This window comes from Glycine max, chromosome 12 (genome assembly GCF_000004515.6).
Source record: "Glycine max cultivar Williams 82 chromosome 12, Glycine_max_v4.0, whole genome shotgun sequence".
NCBI classification, from domain to species: domain Eukaryota; kingdom Viridiplantae; phylum Streptophyta; class Magnoliopsida; order Fabales; family Fabaceae; genus Glycine; species Glycine max.
In genome coordinates this window covers 97265-120519 of record NC_038248.2, presented here as the reverse complement: position 1 = coordinate 120519, position 23255 = coordinate 97265, and the positions used below count along the sequence as shown (strand labels likewise).

Here is a 23255-nt window from a genome sequence, read left to right as displayed (position 1 = left end):
AGAAAGGAGAAGCACACAGACACGCAAAAGAATGTTATGGTATACTGCTTCTCCTTTGGCTTGGACGTGGACATAAACCTTAGCTATTAAGAAAGCTGGTCACTTCAGTTAATCACTAGTGTTTCTTGTACACACGTTAAAAAAACACCATAAATATCACTATTAACTTAAGTTGGGTTTGGATTAATAGAAATGTGATTAAATAAAATTCAATTATTTAAAATAGGATAACTTGAAGTATAACATAATGAAATAACATGTTTATTTCATTATTTACATGATAATTAAATTAGCTTGTCTTGGTAGGTTTCTCCAAAAAAAACTTCTAATAAAAAAAAGTTTACTTATAAGCTAAAATTAACTTTTGTATTAGTTAATTTATAAAACTTCTCTTATTTTTTAAAGTTATACCAGAGAACTTTAAAAAAAAAAAAGGTTTAATAGAGAGAAATGAGCCGTAAAAACCTTATTTTCAGGAATTAAAAGGGACAAAAAAGAATAAATAAAATATCAATAGAATATCTTAATAAAAAAGAATAAATAAAATATAAAACAAAAAAAAGAAATAAATAAAATGAGGGATAGACACCGTAAATGCGAAACCGACACGCACGTTTCCAAGTGGAAATAAAAAGGTTTGGGACCAGTATGAGTATGACAAAAGCAAACCTGCCCCCTCTCAAGTTTAGTTGATTCTGATTCAACATTTAATAAAGTTCTTTTATTTTTTAATAATAACATTGTAGTTAAACTTTTAGTTCTGCTTACTAGATTAACTATTTGAATTAAATTTCCGTGACTTGAGTTTTTTTATTTTTAATGAATTAGGCAAGGGTTTTGTGCTTTTTATTATTACAAATTTAAAGAAGCTTTTGGTTCTGTTTAGTAACCTCAGGCCAAACTGATTTAAACAGGATTTTTATATGGACTTATTAGAGTGAGTTTGAGTACAAATTGGAATCATGTTGAACATGACTCTATTAAAATTTTCCCTTCACTTTCAGGTTTATTACAATGTATGTAAAAATATTAAACAGACAATCAAATACATACATAATAAATTTGTAAAAATCAGGCACTGTGTATATTTTTTTTATTGATTATCATATGAAAACTGATAAATTGAAGGAAAAGAAGACAATCAAATGTTACATTTACGGATTACGTGCATATTTGAATTTCAGTTTTATAAAAGGAAAAGATTTAAATAGTTTTACAAATTTCATTTTAATCCAAAATTCTGGTTGGAGTTAAAAAAAAACAAACATGTAGATATCATCAAGCAGAATAATTATTTTGCCGACCTTTTGGACAAGATTCACAGGTTGGGGTGAGCGGGTAAGGTTAAGGACATCATCCCCAACACAACCGAGTCGAATAATGGATCCGCCTTAATTCCTTTGAAAGGGAGATATCCTATCAAAAGTGAAATCTGCTTTTTCTTTCAAAATTATTTATTTATTAAGCATTAACAGTGCTTGAATGTTTTCGTAGCTTCCATATGACCCACTATATTATTTTAATATCATCCACCTAAACTTTATCTCCATCTTCAACCCCACGTTATTATTAATCCAAAACCAACACCACCAGCATTAATATTTAACTCTAGAAAACATTTAACACCACCTCAGCCAGAAAAACAGGCCAAAAATGTGGTATTAATATACAGAACAGAACTATTATGTTACACATAAATCTAAAAACAAAATTAAAGAAGTAAGTAAATGTGTGCATGTTTTTGTTTTGGATGGTAAGTTGTGGGCGTCTAATATTCTCTCTCTAAGCAAAGAGACGTAGAAGTAGCCACTTGAATCTCTCCCCGGTAGAAAGGCACATGAAGGAAGGGGCCACCAAACCAAACCAAACAGCAATAGCATATGCCATTTCTCTCTGTAACAAAAGTTTCTGTCTTCACACTCCAAATGAGAAGCATATCTCATCACCAATCATCACTGCTACAGCTTACTCGTCTCCCTGCCCTGCCAGTGCCTTCACTTCACTTGCACTCTTTAGATCATAATTGAATTGAATTTGTTGATGATGAACAGACTGGTGGTAGAAGTTGTGGAGGCTAGCGACCTGATGCCCAAAGATGGGGAAGGGTCAGCTAGCCCCTTTGTAGAGGTAAAGTTGGATGAGCAGCAGCACAGCACTGAAACAAAGCACAAAGACCTGAATCCTTGTTGGAATGAAAAGTTTGTGTTCAACATCAATAACCCCAGAGATCTTGCGCACAAGACAATTGAAGTGGTTGTATACAATCACAACGATGGGAACCACAATAACTTCCTCGGAAGGGTGAGACTTTCAGGCGCCTCTATCCCTCTATCGGAGTCCCAGGCTCGTGTGGAACGCTACCCACTTGAGAAACGTGGCCTCTTCTCAAACATCAGGGGAGATATTGCTCTCAGATGTTATGCGGTGCATGATCATGCTGATGCTGAGGAACACCATCACCCCCAAGTAGACACTCCTGCTGCTGAGGAGGCGTATCAGGGCACTCCCTTTCAAGAAATAAACCCCAACATCAACATGGTGCTAGATGAGGAAAGCGTGGTTGGTGACGGGGACAAGAATAAGAAGAAGAAGATGAAAAAGAAAGAGAAGGAAGTCAGGACTTTTCACTCTATTCCAGCAGCAGCGAAGGCATACCCGGCGCCGGCAATGGAAACAACGCAAAGGAGGGTTGATTTTGCAAAAGCTGGGCCACCCAATGTAATGTTAATGCAGCAGATCCCTAGGCAAAATCCTGAGTATTCGTTGGTGGAGACTAGTCCACCACTGGCGGCTCGTTTGCGCTATAGAGGAGGAGGAGGAGGGGACAAGATATCCACCACCTACGACTTAGTGGAACAGATGAATTACTTGTACGTGAATGTCGTCAAGGCTAGGGATCTACCTGTCATGGATATAACTGGAAGCCTTGACCCTTATGTGGAAGTCAAGCTTGGTAACTACAAGGGCCTGACCAAGCACTTGGACAAGAACCAGAACCCTGTCTGGAAGCAAATCTTTGCCTTCTCCAAGGACAGGTTGCAGTCCAATTTGCTTGAAGTCACCGTCAAGGATAAGGACATTGGCAAGGATGATTTTGTGGGGAGAGTTATGTTTGATCTCACCGAGGTTCCTCTTCGGGTACCCCCTGACAGCCCCTTGGCTCCTCAATGGTACAGACTGGAGGACAAGAAGGGCCAAAAAATTCATAATAACGGGGAAATCATGCTTGCGGTTTGGATGGGAACTCAAGCGGATGAGTCCTTCCCGGAGGCCTGGCACTCTGATGCTCACAACGTTAGTCACTCCAACCTTTCAAACACCCGCTCAAAGGTCTACTTCTCCCCCAAGCTTTACTATCTTAGAGTTCAAGTAATCGAGGCTCAGGATCTCGTTCCTTCCGAAAAAGGAAGGCCCCCTGACTCCCTTGTTAGAGTGCAGCTAGGGAATCAGATGAGATTCACCCGGCCTTCTCAAATTAGAGGCACCAACCCTGTTTGGAATGACGAGCTTATGTTTGTGGCCGCCGAGCCATTTGAGGATTTTATCATTGTCACTGTTGAGGACAAAGTTGGTCCTAATGTTGAAATCTTAGGAAGGGAGATCATATCCGTCAGAAGTGTTCTTCCCAGACACGAGTCCAGCAAGAAGCTCCCCGATTCTCGTTGGTTCAATTTACACAGGCCCAATGCGGTTGGCGAGGAAGAAACACAGAAAAAGAAGGAGAAATTCTCAAGCAAGATTCACCTCCGAGTGTGTCTTGAGGCCGGCTACCACGTGCTTGATGAGTCCACGCATTTCAGCAGTGATCTTCAGCCATCCTCCAAACATTTGAGGAAGAAAAACATTGGAATTCTCGAACTTGGGATCCTGAGTGCCCGCAATTTGCTGCCCATGAAGGCCAGGGAAGGGAGGACTACTGATGCATACTGTGTGGCCAAGTATGGCAACAAATGGGTTCGAACCAGAACTCTGCTTGATACTCTCTCCCCTCGATGGAATGAGCAATATACCTGGGAGGTTCATGATCCGTGCACTGTCATCACAGTTGGGGTTTTTGACAACCACCACATCAATGGGAGCAGTGATGCCAGAGATCAGAGAATTGGAAAGGTGAGAATCAGGTTGTCAACTCTGGAGACTGATAGGGTGTATACTCATTTTTATCCTCTGCTGGTTCTCCAACCCAATGGCCTGAAGAAGAATGGAGAGCTTCACTTGGCAGTGAGATTCACTTGCACCGCATGGGTTAACATGGTAGCCCAGTATGGTAGGCCTTTACTGCCCAAAATGCATTATGTCCAACCAATACCCGTCAGGCACATAGATTGGCTCCGCCACCAGGCCATGCAGATTGTGGCAGCTCGCCTATCTAGAGCCGAGCCACCCCTTAGGCGTGAAGCAGTTGAGTACATGCTCGACGTTGACTACCACATGTGGAGTCTAAGGAGAAGCAAAGCCAACTTTCAACGCATAATGTCACTCCTCAAAGGAGTTACAGCTATTTGCAAATGGTTTGATGACATCTGTACCTGGAGAAACCCAATCACAACCTGCCTTGTTCACGTCTTGTTCTTGATACTGGTTTGCTACCCGGAATTGATACTGCCCACCATTTTTCTTTACTTGTTTGTAATTGGTATTTGGAATTACCGGTTCAGGCCAAGGCATCCACCCCACATGGATGCTAGGCTTTCACAAGCAGAAGCTGCTCACCCAGATGAACTGGACGAGGAATTTGACACTTTTCCAACAACAAAACCTTCAGATATTGTGAGAATGAGGTATGACAGATTGCGGAGTGTGGCAGGTAGAGTGCAGACTGTGGTTGGAGATTTGGCTACTCAAGGAGAAAGAGCTCAAGCCATACTTGGTTGGAGAGACTCCAGAGCTACATCCATCTTCATCATCTTCTCACTCATTTGGGCTGTTTTCATTTACATTACTCCCTTCCAAGTCGTTGCAATTCTAGTTGGCCTCTATATGCTACGTCATCCTCGGTTTAGGAGCAAGATGCCATCGGTACCAGTTAATTTCTTCAAGAGATTGCCTTCCAAATCAGATATGCTGATATGATGACCCGCTTCTGTTTCTCTTTTCTTTTTATCCATCATCCACCACCTAATAACGTATGAATAAACACACCTTCACCATTACAACACGTAAATTAAAGAGGGTACATCAAATATGTGCACATACATAGTACCCCTCCAATTTCATTAGCAAAAACACACTTTCATTGTATGAAAGTATATATGTAAATCCCAAAGCTTCAGTTTCAGCTATGAAAATAAATATTCTTCGTGCTCGTAACAGCTTTATTTAAATTACCTAGTGCTGTACTTCCTAATATTTTTAACCACGCAAAAAATAAATGGCCAGTCACGGTGAGCTATAACAAGCTAGTTCGTTCGTTCTCATAAATCATGCCCCAAAGGGTTTTCTATGAATCATATCATATATCAATACAACTGCCGTAAAACCTAAAGCAAGATGCGGATACATGTGAAAACACTTAATAAAATCCGAGCAATTTGTACAAGTCAAAATTTTGGAACGACAGATTGATTCGGAAAAACTAAAACCTTTTATTGGGACCAAATAACTCTAAACATAACAGCTACTACTAGAGCCATAATCGTCAAGATGCTGATAGATATTCCACCCAAAAGAACCTTATCAACGAAGTCCCACTTCCTCATGATTCCTTCTTGCTTTTTAACAGATCCCGAGGCAAGCTCACTCTCAACCGTTTTGTGCAGATGCTCCCGCTTCCTCAGCATCCATCCAATGAAATTTCTTTTGCTTTGGTTCTGTGGCACTGCACTGCCTCTTGAATTATCATTATTTTCGAGAGTACCCTGACCACAACAGATGTCATTTCCACAGGCACAATATTCTGGCTCTTCTGAAAATCCACCAGTCTTGGCTGAGTTACCGCAATCCTGATTAGGAACCAGCTTGTTTAGAGCTTTATTGTCACTTACAGGGTTCACTGTCTCAATTACATCCCCAAAAACTGACCACCTTCCCACGGATGTTATCTTAACCATAGCTGAAGTTCCCAGCATATTGTCTGGAGCAAGTACAAGAACTTGTATATATCCTTTTGTATGACCAACCTTCGGCATTGACAAATAAAATAATTAGATCCCTGTCTTTCAAAAAAGAAAGCCGATGAAAAAAAAAAAAAGAAACTGAAGATTTTTAAGTCCATGGAAAGAAGCAAGGCATGTTTGCAAACTAAACCAACTAGTCTCAAGGATTGTTTGTATTTTGAAACACACTAGACGATTATCAAAAGAACAGTTTAGCTTGGAAACAAAAAATTGTGCTATTCAATATTACTCTTGATAAATGGAATGGGAAAAAAAACAGACAGATTAGGAAAACCTCATATGACGCTTGCCCTAAACTTCTTTCTTTGGCACTTTAGCAGGTTCATGGCAATAAAAATATTCAATATTGAGATACCAGAAATCAGAGTTCAGGCTTCAGCCACAGCCACAACCATAAATGAATTGGATGCAACAAATGACATACTTTAATGGAATACATTTAAAAGCAACAAAAATAAATCATGATTCAAGATCTACTACGCTGTCTTACCAAGTGAACTCCATCAGATGCAATATCAGTAATCCAAATTCTTTCCACTTTGCCTTCCATCCCAGAGTATGGTGTGAAGGATTCAAAGACATTTGTCAGTTCACGGCTTCTTCTCTTAACCACATTACTTGGAACCTTTTTCATCCTTGCAGCAGGTGTCCCTATCATTTTGTAGTATTATTATTATTTGTCAGGGGTTAGGAAATTATTTTAAAATGAAAATAGAGAAATACCGTGGCATATGCATCTTATATAAATGCTATCAGACCTTTGGTAGTAATTTAGATGGTCTAATTTTCCAAGCACCAAAATTTAAACCAGGCGAATGCAAATTTCCCAACAGCTCCAATCCCACCCCACCCGACCCCAGTATTGAAATTACTTTTTTACCCCAACATCACAGCATGTTGCCTAAAGTTGCTATACGCTACTTAAGTAAACAGAGAGTACAATTTATCTGTGCAAATGTACAGTACACTAAATTCAGATGATTATCAAGAAAAGCAATTATCCAAAATCACCTAAGATAGAGAGATGGGGAGAGAAAAAATAGAAATATGCAAATCACAAATCATGTATCAACTATCATTAATCAACAAAAATACGTCTTTTTTTTTATTTGTTCATAACAATTAGAAAAGATGTTATTGACAAAACAATAGCTCAGACAAGCACCTCTCAGCAGTCATCCAAAAGGATTGTGACCCTTCATACTGAGTTAGTAGCATACAATAACACCTAGAAAATGGGTAAAATGAAAGATGGAAGAACCAAGAACTTCTAATTGCTGCTTAACGCATATATTAAGACTACAATTATTAGGAGCACTTTTTGATCGAAAGAAACATTCCAGTACAATTTGGGGTTGTGTTTCAGTTTACAAGGCTGTCACAAGTGTGGGGTTTGGGACGGTCAGAAATACAGAACCTTACAAGCATGGTTGCAACTGGTAAGGCAGCAACTACCCCCCACACCCCTCCAAAATAAATAAGAAAAACAAACACAGCACCCTGTGGATCTAAGACATCATAAACTTACTTTCACAATGTACTACAGACTTGGTACCTAGTTTGATTTCATCCTTAAAATGATGTTAATTGTTGCATTCAATATTAAGTTGTCAGATCGCAAACCTGGTCGAGGATAAAATTGTGAAATATGAACTTGAGGTAACTTGTACTCTTTAATAAGGTTGATAGTTTGCAAAAAATCTTCATCAGTTTCACCTGAAAAGGCACAAGAAATAAGTGTTACTAAGATCAAGATCAATGTTTGATACATTCCAGACTATCTATATGAATTCCAAATCATTTCAATCACATAGAGTATAAACATAAAGACTAATTGAATATTGTTTCACATTTCCAGTCCATAAATAACACCCCAAGTCCCCAATTATAATGTCAATTTAACATGTCATTTATTATTAAATTTTATAAGAATCTCATGCTTAGATTACAGCGACATGTTTTCATACAAAATGAATCATAATTTCAAGAGTTATTTTACACAAGACATTTATTGCTCAAAATTATGCATGTCAGGAAACGGTATGTAACAGAACACATAACAAAGATCATCCGCTAACCAGGAAATCCACATATTATATCAGTGGCAATCTGCATCTCTGGCACAAGCTCAGTTAGAGTATCTACAACAGTCCTGAACTCGCTCACAGTATATTCTCGATTCATTGCCTGATACATTCAGATTAGTTAATATATTATTTAGCATATTATTGTATACAATCTTATCAATAATTTTTATGACTTACACTCAAAATGGTATCACTTCCAGATTGAACCGGTACATGCAGAAAAGAGTAAACACATGGATGGCGCAAAATCTCAGCAATCTCCTTCAAGTGTTCAAGTATATATGGTGGATTAGTCATTCCAATACGCAACATTGTGCTTGCATCAGCTGGTAGTTCTGCTACTAAGGCATTCAATAATGTTGGAAGATTGACACCAATGTCACGACCTGTAAAACATCATAACCCAAGAAAATAAAACCCACACTCAATTTTATATCATTTTGAACAACCTGAACTGCTTTGAGGTGTACACATAAGATCAAGTCCGCAACTATCTTAAATTAGTGAAAGATATTGAAGGACTCCAACCAACATTAGAAATTACCATATGCTCCAGTGTCTTCACTGCTAAGCCATATCTCTTTAACCCCTTCAGATATGACAGATTTTACACGCCCAACCTTCATTAATTACGGATTAATATATGTAAGCAAACTGAAAATATATAGGTGATCCCCAGCATACATATATAGCTGACTGTGATAGTACTTACAAGGCTATCAATTGTGTAACTTCCTAGGTGACCCCGAGCATGCTTTGTCTTGCAATAAGTGCAAGCACCTAAACAACCAACATTAATAGGAAGAATCTCAACAAACTTGTTCTTCCTTACCTGTTACAGAAGAATTATGAACCCCCAGAATAATTTGCAAAATCAAGTTAATTTAGAAAACAAAAAATATACATGATAATTGGGATCCATAGGAATAATAAAATAAGTTGGAATTCAAACCTTTGGAAGGTCAAGTGCTGGCAATTTCTTACGGGTCAAAAGACGCACTTCATGACCTTTTAAAGTCTCCTCTACAATTTCAACAACACGATCGATTTGCTGGACTCCAACTATGCTGATTCCTTCGAGCTCTTTCAAATCCCGACTTCCTTGAGGGACACAACCAGCAACAACTAGTGGTTTATTTGAAGATTTTCCTTTCGATATGATGGTATCCATAGCAGATTGACTTGGGGATTTGACCGTGCAACTGCAGCAATGAGATTTTGTTTTCATAAGTATAAATGGTTATGCATTAATGTAATTGTTTGCTTAGCTAAAAAAAGACAAGTCCAATTCCTCTAATGCGTCCATAGGCATAAATCACATAACCTCAGGAGCTAAAGTGTATGTGTATGAAGTAAAGAGAGGGACTGACGTGTTGATGAGCCAGAGATCTGCATGGTCAGGATCATCGCTCAATGAATAGCCAAAAGCAGAAAGCTGACCAGCCATATATTCACTGTCACTCTGTTCAAATCAAAGATGAAATCGTAATAAATTCTAAGATAGGATAGGATGTAGAAGGGGGCAGCACTTGCCTGGTTATGAGAGCAGCCAAAGGTCTTTATGAAGATAGTCTGTGCAGAGGGAACAAAGAATAAGAAGAAGAAAGAAGAAGAAGAAGAAGAAGAAGGAGGAGGCAATGAGGTAGGGAAGGGTACCTGAGTGCCAGGGATTGCAGGTGAAGGCGAAAGCGAAGAAGAAGAGAGTTGATTCCGCTTTGTCCCCACGCCAACAGCCGCTGCTAATGGCAAACGAAAGCCCGGTGGAGTTGCACTTCCAATCAGCAAATCCTCAATGTCCTCCATCCCCTCTCCCTCAGCCCCTCTTCTCCAAACAAAACGCTTTATATTAACACTGCTCTGCTCGCCCTACAAAACCTATTTTCACTTTTATTTCTTTCTATTTTCTTATGGATCTTTCCTTCTGTACCAATCTTAATTTTTTCCATAATATTTCTAGTCATTTTAATCCTTACATGCTATGAATAATGCTATTATTATTATTATTAGGAACTGTATTTTTAAATTAAAAGTAAAAAAGAAAAAACAGTTGAAGAATGTAGTTATATATTTTGGAGGTTCACAAAGAAATGAAAACAATTATATATTGAAAGATAATTTAAAAATGAGAAATATGTATATTAAAATCGATAGTTTTTTTAATTATTATTAGTAGGGGAGTATTTTGTATATTTCTCTGTTTTTTTTAAAAAAAACAAATAAAAGAGGGAGAGAGAAAAAAAAAGTAAGTTAATTAAACTATGAGAATGAACAGCTAGTTATATAGTATCTTAATAAAAAAATTATGAATAAAAATGTCTAACAAAAATTATTCAAATATTATTATTAACAAAGATTGCAATATAATCTTAAATAAAAGGTAATCAAATTGTAAATGATTCATCCTAATTCAAAAGAACTTTCATTAAACAATCATATTATTAGCAACAGCATTAAATTATCACGAAATCGAATGTATTCGAACTTGGGCTAGATTTTATTAATTATTAATACGTATCAAGAATATTTTACAATTTTGATAGTAAACACTACTACGCATAATAATAAAATAAAGAGGACTCTGTCAAAAAAAAAAAAAAAACAGAGGAAATTCACCAGGAGTTAATAAAGGAAATTCACCAAGAGTTACTAAATGGAATTGGTGGAACTTGTTTAAATCGCATTTACGGTAAGTTATGAGTACTCCTTTTGTGCGTGCTTAGATTAATTTGTATTACTTTAAACAAGCATACATCCATTTTGTATCTTTTGATTTTATTTTTTTATAATTTATGTTTCTCTTTTCTTGTTAACTAACTTCCCTTTTGTTGCAGTACTATGCTATGGGAATTGCTCCGGTTAATGGTAGTGAGTAAACCTCAGTCAGCAGCTCCTGCTCCGGTGTATCATCGACCACTTCAAAGACAGGAAAGGTCAAGGTTTATAATTTTTCCTCGTTAACACACCTCAAACCTCACTTTGCAAAACACTTGTTGACGTTTACCTACCATTGCCTGTGTTAAGCAAACGTCAATAAAACATTGGCGCCTGTATGTATGGTGGTAGTAGGATCAGTTGTTTTCCTGTTATACTACTTTTTTGTTGGAAAGAAAACATTGTCTGCTATGTCACAACCAATGAAGATTAATTAGAATTACAGGAAACGGCATTTTCTTTTTCTCTTTAAATTAAGATAATAGTTTTCTTGTCTCTTATAATTGCTTCATCTGTATCTATTTCTTTTATTAATAATTGTTTCATTTGTATCTATAGGTGTATTCACATTCACACAATAAAATGGAATGGTATATTATTTATTCCTTTCTCTCTCATCTACTTTATGCACTACAAGTTTCCAGTCTTTCATTTCACCACCCTAGACCTAGGATATTTCTAAGGTGGGAAACCTTTGAATGTCTCCCATCATGGGAGAGTCTTTTACTACCGCCGTAAGGTTTCATTAATTTTAAATCAATGCAATTATTATTTTTCTTTCTTCTTTTATCTTTTTCTTTTCCTTTTACTGATTTGTCCTCAAGGCTTTCTTCCCACTGAGAATGTTCTCACTGGCCATCAACTTGCCCACCACCACCTCTTCTCGTGAACCACCGCACTCTTAACCGGTTCCTTTTCGAGCCCAAACCATCGTCAAAATTCATCGTTAATCTCTCACCATCATTCGTCGGTTTGATGAGCATTATCATCATCAAAATTTTGCTCGGTTAGGTTAATAAATTGTCCAATGCAGCAAGTTTTCTTTCCAATAAAAGATTTTTTGCTCGTGAAATTATGCCCGGAAGATAATTAGACCAAGAAATATGGATCTAACACAGCACTGCTCCACTGTGGGACAATAAAATTGTTACCTGCATCATAAACACGGAAAGTATGAAATCCAAAGGAAGTGGATAATCTAGTCTCTTGAAAGTTGAAAATAATCAGAGCATGATATTGTGTAGGATGAACATGAGTGCGCCCTTTATATGACTAAACGCTTATTAAACCAATACAGATCCGAAGCAGCCAAGAGTGTGGGAGAAAAATAGCAAGTTGGGTACCTTAAAAGCCAGCTAACTCCAATCACTGGATACTGTCAAGAAATCGTCATTTTCTTCACTCACATAAGAATAGCTAAATATGCCGACTGACAAGCAAATAGACATCTATATACTACATAATAATGTAAGTATAATAATTAAGCATTCCCTTCTACTTTGGTGAACCACAAAGCAATTTTTCATGGGAGCATTGGTACACATATCCTAAATTTTAAAAATCTTAGAATCATAAGTTTACCTGACATTAGATTGAAAATTTTAAAAACGGAAGTGAATCGACATATTACACCCCTTTGAGTTTTTAAATTGATTAACTGTCACTAATGAGGAAATAACACCCATTTGCCCTAGGTACTTTTGCAAACCCTACATGGAAATTTGCATAAAACAAATAATGAAAAACTATTGGTTGATAATAGGAAGTACCTTGGATGAAGCAACATATCCCAGAAGGGTAGCCAGCCAGATCGGGTGTACTACAAGGTGAGGAGGCAGCTAAAGCAAACGTAAGCCCGGCCAGGTACGCTTGCACATCTAAGTGTAGTTCCTTCACGTAAAATGTTCTGCATTAAAACTAAAGTCAAGAACTAAAGTCAGCATAAGAGCATAAACTAACTGGATGGGAAATTGGCAGCTGCTGCACGTGGATCAAAACTGTCAAAGAATCAGGGGAGCCATTATTCAATGATCAGCAAATTTTTCTTAAAAGTGAATGACAAATAAATATAGTAATATGTCTACTCAAGGAACTTCTATAATGGATTAGCTTTAAAAACTTGTTTTAGTGTGTCTATGCTCTAAAAAGCATAAAACTTAGAAGAATGTCTTGCAAGCACGCATAGTAAATTGAGCATAATAAACACATCTTGTTGGCTACACCACACAATTTACCATCCAGAGAATCCAAAAAGAATTATTGATAGAGAGAACTTGAGAGCCATTTTGATGTTCTATAAACAAGAACTCACAGGGTCACCAACTACCCACGGAAGAAACCATGAGGTAGAATCTGCTCCGATGCTCCCAGACTTAACAGCATATCGTCCTAACCTGTAGAAGATAAAGTTAGTGTGGCTATTGAAGGTTACGAATGTGCCAAGTTCTGGCTTACCACTTGTAAAGTGAAAGCCAAGGGCTGCTTATGATGCTTCTCTTTGTGATGTCCAAGTATCAGAACGTGAACACTAGATATTGTTTATCCTGATTTCATTTTCACATCTATTGCCACCTTTCAACACACCAAACCCTGAAATTTTCCCGCTGACTACACCAACACCGAAATGAAAGATTTGGCACTTAGACTCTGCCTCAACTTACAATTCCATTGAAACTCATTCCAACTTGGGATTAGGGTTAATACGCAATAGCAAGTTTCATATTTTTAACTTTCAGAATACAAATTAATGGATCAGACTAATCAGCATTTAAAAATTATACTGATCCTAAAATGAAAAGGGTAGTAATATTTTGATATCTTTCAGCTCATGTGTATTATAAACGTGTTTGTTCTTTATTGATCTTCGTGAGAAGGATAAAAAGTAGCCGTTCAAATTTCCCGGCACCACAGAACAAGCTATTAGGAACCGAATAATTCTGAGTGCCAAGAACTTCATGCACTTGATCTATCATCTTACAGCAACTTCATTAGTCCAATACCCAAACAATTTTGGGTTGAGAAATCTCACCAAGCCGCACATTCTTTCTAATAATTATCAGGCTTTATACCACCTGATATAGGGAATTGCACAAGTCTCTATGGGCTGAGATTGAATCACAATAAACTTGCAGATAATATTCGCACAAATCTCAAATATTTGTCTAAAAACTCAACCGTGATATGTTAGGGAGCAGTTATCACTTATCAACAATCATGCTCATACCAAAATATAAACACTAGAGATGAAGTCAGCAAAATAACTCAATAGATACTAAAAAAAAGGTCTTTGATTTGATTTGGTTTTTTTAAGGTCTTTGATAGTTCCATTTCCCATAAAACCATGAACATTCACAAAAGGGTGATAACAAACTAAGAAAGTAAACTAAAACGAAAAGAGTATAACTTGATACAATGATAGTCCTTATAGCATTTCTAAGACTAATACTGAACCATCAGCAAAATAAAGAGAATCATGTTGCAATCCAACAAGCTGAAGGTCTAGTTGTTAAAATTCCTCAGTCTATGAAGATTTCATTGAGGATGGAGAGGACTTGATGAAGAATCATTTTCTTCATGCAATTCTTCCTCTGTTGTTTTGTAATTTTTACCTCTTTTTTCCATTTTATCATCAGGCGATTGATTTCCATAATCACCTTTCTTTCTCTTTCCATTGCACTTCATTGCTGGATCTGGCTCCTTATTGGTGGTATCTTCAAGTTCACCAACATCAGATCCTTCAGGTAGACCATTCAACTCCTGCACAGAATTTTTGTTTCTGGAGTCAGTATCTTCATCCTTGCCAGCACCATCATCCTGTAATCCATCTGCATCTTCACTTGACTCCACCGATTCTCCAATTTCTTCGACCTTGGCTTTCAATGACTCAATTGCACTCTTCAAATCTATGTCAACCTGTTATACAAACCCACCAGCAGACCAGACGACTTTATAATAAATCTAAGCTGTATTCTTAGCACAGAGACTTAAGGAAAGCATAATGGTAAATTGGTAATTTAGATCCCAGATATGACATGTGTACCTGAATGTTCTGAAGATAATCAGAAATGTCAATAGAACAAGAAGGACATTTCATCACATTTTTTTGGGACCGAAGTGTTCTCCCACCCTTACTTCTCTCCTTCACAAAAGCCTGACCAGCAAATTCACCTTCCAAACAGGACTTGCAGAAGTTATGAGCACACGGTGTTGTCACTGGTGAAACCATAACCTCCTTGCATATCATGCACGAGAACCCTGCAGGCACAAGAGAATGGTAAGATATGAACGTATTAATGGATATCCCTAAGAGAGAATATCAACCATTTAATTGAAAGGTCGAATGTTGAACATTACAGAATATATTATTAATGTACCTCTCTGCAATTGTTCCTTGATTGACTTAAGTTGGAATTTCTTTACTTCTTTATTTGACTTTGCCCTTGCTACCTCTACGGGTTCAACATTTTGTACCTTTTGTCTGCTGGGAGGCGGTGGTTTCTTCCATTTCCAACGAGAATCCTCCTCCTAAATAAATATTAAATATATTTAAAAAATTCTAATTGTATTGTATGATCTATATTTTAGATGTTATAACCTTGTACACATGTTGAGAAGAAAAGAAATGAGCATCCAATGTATATACAAGTATTTGAAAAGGATAATGGACTACTCGATAATCACTCACATCAAAATCCCAAGATGGAGATTCGGTCCTTTCATGTATGACTGTAGCCTTTTTCAGCTCACGAATGACCGGCAAGGGTCTGGGCCTATCTCCATGATCATCACTGTGTTTCCATTTGAGATAACTTTGTAAATAGAATGCCAAAAGATGTTGCATCAAATGTGCTACAGAATAGAAGAATAGATACCTTGTCCAAGGGGCAGGTTCATTGTCACACCTGACGAATAGATACCGGCAAACTTTGAAACCCTAGTTAGGAAAATGTCATCAGATACTCAGCATGAATTCAAGCAGCAGGCAGGTAGGCAAACAAACGATATCATAAAATTGCACATATCTACCTGCAACCCTGCTATCTGCCAGCACTTTTCAATTCTATAAATTCCATCGTACCGCACACCAGTCTCAGGGGCATATGAGGATCGCTTTTCTTTGTGAGATCTGCGCCAGTGTGTAAAGATGACAGTGTGAATTATTAAAGTTCCAAATATATTGATTTAATGAAAGCTCTCATGTTTAATTGAGCAAGGTAGCCATATATATGAAACAGTTCCAACCAAATTTAGCCACGGATAATAAGACCCAATGATCGGTCAGGTTGACCAGTTGCAGTTAGTTCATAAATAAATAGTCATGCATTTAGAATTGAGATATCAATTTTGCAAATGTGCATTAGCAATTTAATGAAAGTTGATCATGCTGAAAAGTTAAATGAGGAATAAATCTTATGCAATCCAATATTATCTAAGCTTCAATAAGTAAGAAGTAATAAGTGGCGCATAGCTTTAATTTTTTCAATTGAACTTGAGCCAAAATGAAGTAAGCAGAAAAGAATGGATGGTGAGGTAACCTGACAACTCGAACGGGATAACCCTGGAGACAGCTAACTTGAAGTGCACGGTTGTATTTCTCAAACTTCTGGTCAAAAGAGTGACTCTTGTTTGTGCGTTTGTTGCCGCTAAGATCCTTACCGCCGCTGCAAATGCAAATGCAAAGAGTGAATGAGAAAGTAAAAAGAAATGGTAGAAGGTAGTAGGTAGCTACCTTCCGGTGTAGAGAAACCATTCTCCATGGTCCTCGTCATCAACATAACCACCAGAAAGAACAACAGATTGTGCACCGCGGTCTGATTGTCCAGCAATGCCACCCACAGGGACGAAGTGAGCACCCCATTGCCTGCATTCGAGTCTGTCTCTCCAGCTTTCACCTACCAGCAGACCTTGATTCCGCAGAGGGTCATTCTCTGCCGTGATTGGACCAAAATGATCCGTAGGCACTGTCACGAATATTTTACCGCTAGCCGCATTGGCACGACCACTCCTCTGTGCGCGTTCAGTGGTGAATGGCTCATCAGGTCTATCTTGATTGTGAAGGAAATGGTTAACACTCCTCACTCCTCCTCGGCCACTACCACTACTGTTTGAAGCCTGCCTCGCCATTCGTATTGCAAACACCAGTGCAGAATTGATACGGGGCTGGCTTGTCATCTTGGCCGGAATAATCTGCCGGCATTTGGCACAATTCCTCTTCCCTTGCCGAACCCATTTCTCAAAGCACTTCAAACAGAAACTGTGCCCACACGGACTCTGCCACACCACACCAAACATTATTAATATAATAATAGAATCCACCACAACGCAATTAATTTATTTACTCCACACACCATACATACCATGAACGTGTTAATGAATTAAATTAATAGAGGAAAGAAAAAGTAGAGTGATGTGAAAGGGATCTAGCTAGGTAGGTTGTGAGTGAATTATTGTAAACCTGACATTGTTTTCCATTCCCAGATAAAAAAAAAAAAAGAGTAATGAGAAAGGGGGGTAATGGTAGGCCGCAGGAATGAAAGTGATTGGCGTTACAAATTAAATAATGAGAAGAGAAAGAACGAACCGTGACGGGTCTCTCCGGTAACTGGATACAGATGGAGCAGTTGAGAGATCTGGAGAGAATATCCGATAAGGATGATTTATTCTCTTGTTCGTCGTCGTCGTCGTCGTCTGCGGGAGCCTTTCCAGTCAAAAGCTCTTGACGTTTTCGGGCCTTGTCGTGTTGGGTGAGAGAAGCGTCATTTTCAACGGCCAGCATTGCAGCCACCAGTTGGTTGCGGGCGGGAGCGGGGACTGGTGGAACGTCAGAGTCCAGAATGGAACAATCAGGGCATAGCCATCGTGCGGTGGCGGACAGAGTGGGTGGAGGGGCGAACAGGCAGGGCACGTGCCAAGGGGTGTCACACGTGACGCATAACAGTCTCTCTTCTTGCCCCGGCAAGCCCTTGCACACCATACACGCGCCTTCGCTGTCACACGGAAGCTGCTGCATACTCATTCTGACTGAGTGTTTTTAGTTTGGTGTTTGCCTTGCCTTCGCTGGTTTTTTATATTACAAGAGAGAGAAAGTGAGCGGGTTGTGACAAGAGTGAGAGTGGTTTTGAATTCAATATGCCCTTTCATCACCTCACGCATCTACTGTCCTTCAAAATAACCTATTTATGAATAATCTTAAATCATCACAATACCCTTTTACTCTTTCACCCTAATAGGCAAAATTTTAAATTTGATTTCTATTTATTTTATAATTGTAAATTTGATCCAATAATTTAATTTATAAATTTAATTTTTTTAATTTTTTGCAGTCTTATTATTTGAGTCCATCCCCAAAATTAGAGTTGACTATTAATTGTTTGTTTTGACCATTACGTTTATATTGGGTGTTGACGTTAATTAGGCATATAATATCTAATAAAAGTATAATAAGTGACAATCAATATTGATAAGTTGCCCTTAATGTTCAATTTTAAGTTGATGCCTGAAATAAAAGGATTATAAAGAATTAAATGACTAAATTCATGAATTAAATTATATAGGAATCAAATTTGTAATTTTAAGACAAGCAGAGAATCAAATTTAAAATTTTACCCTTTTTTATCATTTTTGTCTCTACGTAAATCAATAATAATTTTGATTTTTAAAGAGTCTAAAAAATTTTCAAAATCATCTAATTCATCATATATAATAAATTTATTAATTTTTAAATAATTATTTTAAAATAATTCAAATATGATAATCAATAAACATTTAACTTATTTCAAATGTGTGTGTGAATTGCATTCAATCATGTCATATGAATGCTAAAATGAATAACAAACATTAAACAATGTGTAGCCTTGTTTTGTTTTGATTTATGATCGTGATAAACGGTAAAGTATTGTATGTGTACAATAAATGAATGACTATTAATGCCTTATTATTTTACATTAAAAATCACATTTTTATCCCAACAAATTATTTTGTAATGTATTAAATATTAATTATTAATAAATTAATTGTAAAGTTTTATTTATCTGCTTGTAAATAAAGTAAGGTAACATTTCTCTCTTACTCTTGTCATAAACAAAATCAAATAAGAGAATTTTCATTTCAACTTAATAAGCATCCATTATTAGTGTAAAAGATTTTGTATTATCAAGAAAAAGATTATTTTATATGATTTTTAGAATAATTATTATAAAAATTATAAACTTGTTATACACATCAATTTATAATTAAATGATAATATAAAATATATTATTTTATATAATTAATCCGTCTATTATTTGTTCTTCCTATTCTCCATCTCTTTCTTTTTCCTATATTTTAAGCCAAACGTTGTAAAATTCTGCAATAATTAGATTGTAATAAGCATACATTATTAGTGTAGAAGGTTTTATATGATCAAACAATAAAAAAAATATTTTAATTTTTAAAATAATGTCTATAATATTTTTATGAGGGGCATAAATAATTATTACCTTGTAAAAATATTTTCCCCTTTGGTGTGAATCTTGGATTCTCAATTCTTAAAACGTTTTTGTGGAAAACATAATTAAAAAATGATTCTTGTAAATGTTAAATTCCTAAAAATAATTTTTAAAATCGTTACGCCGTGAAACTTTTTAAAAAAATCTCCCAACCAAATACCCCAAAGTAATGTTATATTCTCATATTAATCTTTTAATACTTTATAAATAATATATTAAATATATTTGATGTATTCGAAACATAAAAAGCATTAGATGTTTGTCATATATAAAGTAAAAGAATCAATATTATATATTTTTAGCTTTTTCTCGACCAGCCGTTTGTTTTGTTGTCTTTTTCTATGATATATATTTTTTTTCTTTTGCGATGACAGATTAGCATTTAAAATGTTGAAATTGAATATTTTAAATATTTAACAACAATTAATGACTGACTTGTTTTTCATTGTTTGTTTGAGATAGTTCAAAACATGCCTCATTAAAGAAAATAATAAATAATTTTTTATTAAATTAAGAGCATAATGTTTATACAATACTAATACAAATTTTTTATACTAACAACAATTTAAAAATCATTTGAAGTTTTAAGATTTTTTTTCTCTAAATCATAAGTATTTTTCATAAAAAAAATTATATTTAAGTTATATATAATCACTATGAAGGACAACTAACGACCATTTTAAAATTACTTTGAAGTTTAAAGTTATGATTGACTTGGTGCGTCTTCTACCTACATAAGATCATTTTTAAGTTAAAATTAAAAATAAGAATTTTAAAATAAAATAAAATAAAATTTATCTTTTATCTTTTTTAAAAAATAATTAGAAGTTCCTTTTAAATTAAAAATTATTTTATAAAGTTTTTAGAATTGTTTAATTTCACTTAATACTCGTTATCTCATTCAATTAAAACATATTATAAACCAAAAAAATATATATCATGTGAAACTAGCTTTATTTACAAAAAAAATTATTTTAACCATAAAAAAATAAAACAAACAAAATAAGGAATGAGTTACAAAGAATGAAAAAAGTATGGATGTTCATAAGTTTGGAACCAACACGAGAAATCAAACTGAGCCAATTTCTTTGGTTCGAATTTTAATCTAATATGATCTAACTTACCGATCAAACTCAATGGTGATTAATTTGTGTATTAGATTTGTAATTTAAACCCAAACCAAATCAATAATGTAATTTTCTCCATTATTAAATATTATGCATAGCAAGAGACTCAATTAATCTAAATCAAACCAATATGTTCTTAATTTGATTTGGTTCAGATTGTAAAAAAAATGAAAAATCTAAACAAATTCAAACTAATAAAAACTGAGTGGTTCAAATTTTATTTTTCTAAACTTTGATCGAAATCGTTCCTTAAAAAAAAAATACTTTCATCTAAACAAACTTATCAACACCCTAAAAAATAGAGTTATTTTGAATTGAATTTTAACATTAATATCAATTAACTGAACACCGTTCCATCACGTCACCCACTTATTCAATTCCCTTCCTTTTTATAATAATCATTTATGACTGTTTTAAATGACCATGCTGCCTTTTCTCTTTTTCCTTTGACCAAAATATGATTTTACTTCCTACTAACTCTCTTTTTTTTCACTTTTACTAGTATAATAACACGTGTCTTGTACAAAAATTAAAACTATAATATACAAATTTTGATGTTATTATAATTTTTTAATGTATTTTTCAATTTAATATCAATATAACTTAACAATTTTTTACATAAAATATTTATGAATATTGATATAAAGTCAAATCATTTTATATTTACAATGTCTTATATCATTTTAATTTGTGTTAACGAGAAAATTTCTACATTATTAATATTCAAATTAATTTGTATTAATGAATTTTTTTATACATTTAATATTAAACGTTGTGAATAACTAGACATTTTGAACAATTGTTAGTTTTCTACATTTAACATTCAAATTAATGAGAAAGATGGTATTAATGTGTCAACGAGAAAATTTTGTAGATTTAATGTTCAAATAATTATGAATATTTGAACATTAGACATTGTGAATAATTAGACACTTTTAATTTTTATTAATGAGAAAATTTTCTACTCTTTTTCAAATAAAACTATCATTTTTTTTTCTACATGGAAAATTAGACATTGTTAATATATATTCATTTTGTGAAAATAATAAATATAAATTTCTACATGGAAATTTTCTAATATTATTTACCTTAATTTAAAATATTTTTCATTTGAATATACTATAATATTTAATCAAAATATATATTAATATTATCAACTAATTTGAATAAAAAAACAATATAGATTGATTATAAGTATCATAATTAATTCAAATTAAAATATATATTCCCAATTAATTTTTTATATAATTATATGTTTATTAATTTAAAAATAGTTGCATTTCCGTAGAATAAATTAAAATATATCCTAATTGAAATTATCCTAATTTATATAATTATGTATTTTGATTTAAAAAATAGTTTTACATAAATTTTTTATTAATATTAAATTGAAAAATATTTTCTTAATAATATTAATATCATTTTTCATTTTAAAAGAGTCATTATTTTTTAAATTTTTTAAAAAATTGAAAATTAAATAAATACAGATATTTATACTAAATACAAATATATATTAAAAATATTTAACTAAATTGTAATGCAGTTTTTTACTCTAAAATTTAAATAATTTTAAATCTTTGTTTAGATATTAATATGCTTTGATGTAAATTTTATTCATTTGAAAAAGTTAAATTTATTCTATTCGGAGATTAAAAATATGAATGAAAACATATTAAGATTTTGAAGTAATACATAAATCATATATTTCTTTGGTGAATTAAAAAAATTATTTGAAAATACATTAATATTTAAGTCATAAATATAAATATGGATAACCTAAAGTAAAAATACACCATACAAAAATACCACGGCGAAAGACAACACAACATGCAAAAATGAATATTTTACGTCAAAGCATATTAATATCTAAATATAGATTTAAAAATATTTAACTAAATTGTAATGTTATTGTTCACTCTAATATTGTCCTTCTTAATTCCAGTAGTAACACAAGATTTCTTCAAATGATGATAATTTCTCGTAGTTCTTTTTTAATAGTATAATAAAATCAACATAAAATTAATAAAATCTTCCAATAAGAATCAACTAATATTAGTGGTATCAACTAATAAAATTAACATAAATCATTCCAACGTATATTATTAGTATCAGTTAGTAAAATAAACATAAATTTTGCAAGATTTCTTAATTTAGATTTAATATAAAATTGAATTGGAATATCCATCAGTAATATCAATTAATTTGACTTAGTAATATCAATTCATAAAATTAGCATAAATCTTGCAATTTTTTTTAAATTTTAAATATGATATAAAATTGAATTAAAATATATATTAATATTATAAATTAATTTGAATAAGAATATATAGTCTGGTTATTAATTTAAATATTCAGGTCGCAAATATTTAAATATGATATAAAATCGAATAAGAATATATTCGAGTAATATAAATTAATTTGAATAAGAATATACAGTTGTGTTGTTAGTTTAAATGTTCAAATCACAAATATTTTATTGATCATAGTTACCTTAATTACTATAATTATAATTTTTATGAGCTAAAAAATAAAATAAATTTTTTGATAACATTTTGACAAAAAAATATTTAATATGGTGATATCACATGACATTCATTTACATAGAAAAATCTTCATTTATAATAATTATTTTTATCCTAAAAATTATATAAATGATTATTTGCAATTAAATTATAGTATAAAATTACTTATATTATTCTTGTATGATCATTAAACTATATTTTTTAT

At 33.9% G+C, this 23255-nt stretch overlaps 3 protein-coding genes across 4 annotated transcripts; 1 reads left to right on the top strand and 2 right to left on the bottom strand.

Moving 5' to 3' along the window:
- Positions 1–1447: 1447 nt before the first annotated feature.
- LOC100778133 (FT-interacting protein 7) lies at positions 1448–5305 on the top strand. The gene has a single exon (XM_003539897.4). It carries the CDS (start codon positions 2041–2043, stop codon positions 5071–5073), a length of 3033 nt encoding a protein of 1010 aa, XP_003539945.1. The 5' UTR covers positions 1448–2040; the 3' UTR covers positions 5074–5305.
- Positions 5306–5497: 192 nt separating this feature from the next.
- On the bottom strand, positions 5498–10075 carry LOC100798865 (threonylcarbamoyladenosine tRNA methylthiotransferase). Of its 2 annotated transcripts, XM_003539854.5 has the most exons (11): positions 9860–10075; positions 9737–9775; positions 9574–9665; positions 9156–9405; positions 8916–9035; positions 8748–8823; positions 8381–8589; positions 8195–8303; positions 7740–7832; positions 6607–6767; positions 5498–6119 (listed from the first exon to the last, which is right to left on the bottom strand). In XM_003539854.5, the coding sequence occupies exons 1-11, from the start codon at positions 10004–10006 to the stop codon at positions 5586–5588; spliced, it is 1830 nt and encodes a 609-aa protein (XP_003539902.1). In that variant the 5' UTR covers positions 10007–10075; the 3' UTR covers positions 5498–5585. The 2 variants fall into 2 exon arrangements, with proteins under 2 accessions (XP_003539902.1, XP_025980565.1); XM_026124780.2 differs by having other exon boundaries at positions 9737–10072.
- A 4109-nt stretch (positions 10076–14184) lies between these two features.
- On the bottom strand, positions 14185–18060 carry LOC100801535 (E3 ubiquitin-protein ligase ORTHRUS 2). The gene is made up of 9 exons (XM_006591878.4): positions 17496–18060; positions 16644–17185; positions 16450–16575; positions 15941–16040; positions 15787–15848; positions 15600–15702; positions 15289–15439; positions 14955–15169; positions 14185–14827 (listed from the first exon to the last, which is right to left on the bottom strand). The coding sequence occupies exons 1-9, from the start codon at positions 17928–17930 to the stop codon at positions 14447–14449; spliced, it is 2115 nt and encodes a 704-aa protein (XP_006591941.1). The 5' UTR covers positions 17931–18060; the 3' UTR covers positions 14185–14446.
- Positions 18061–23255: the final 5195 nt, after the last annotated feature.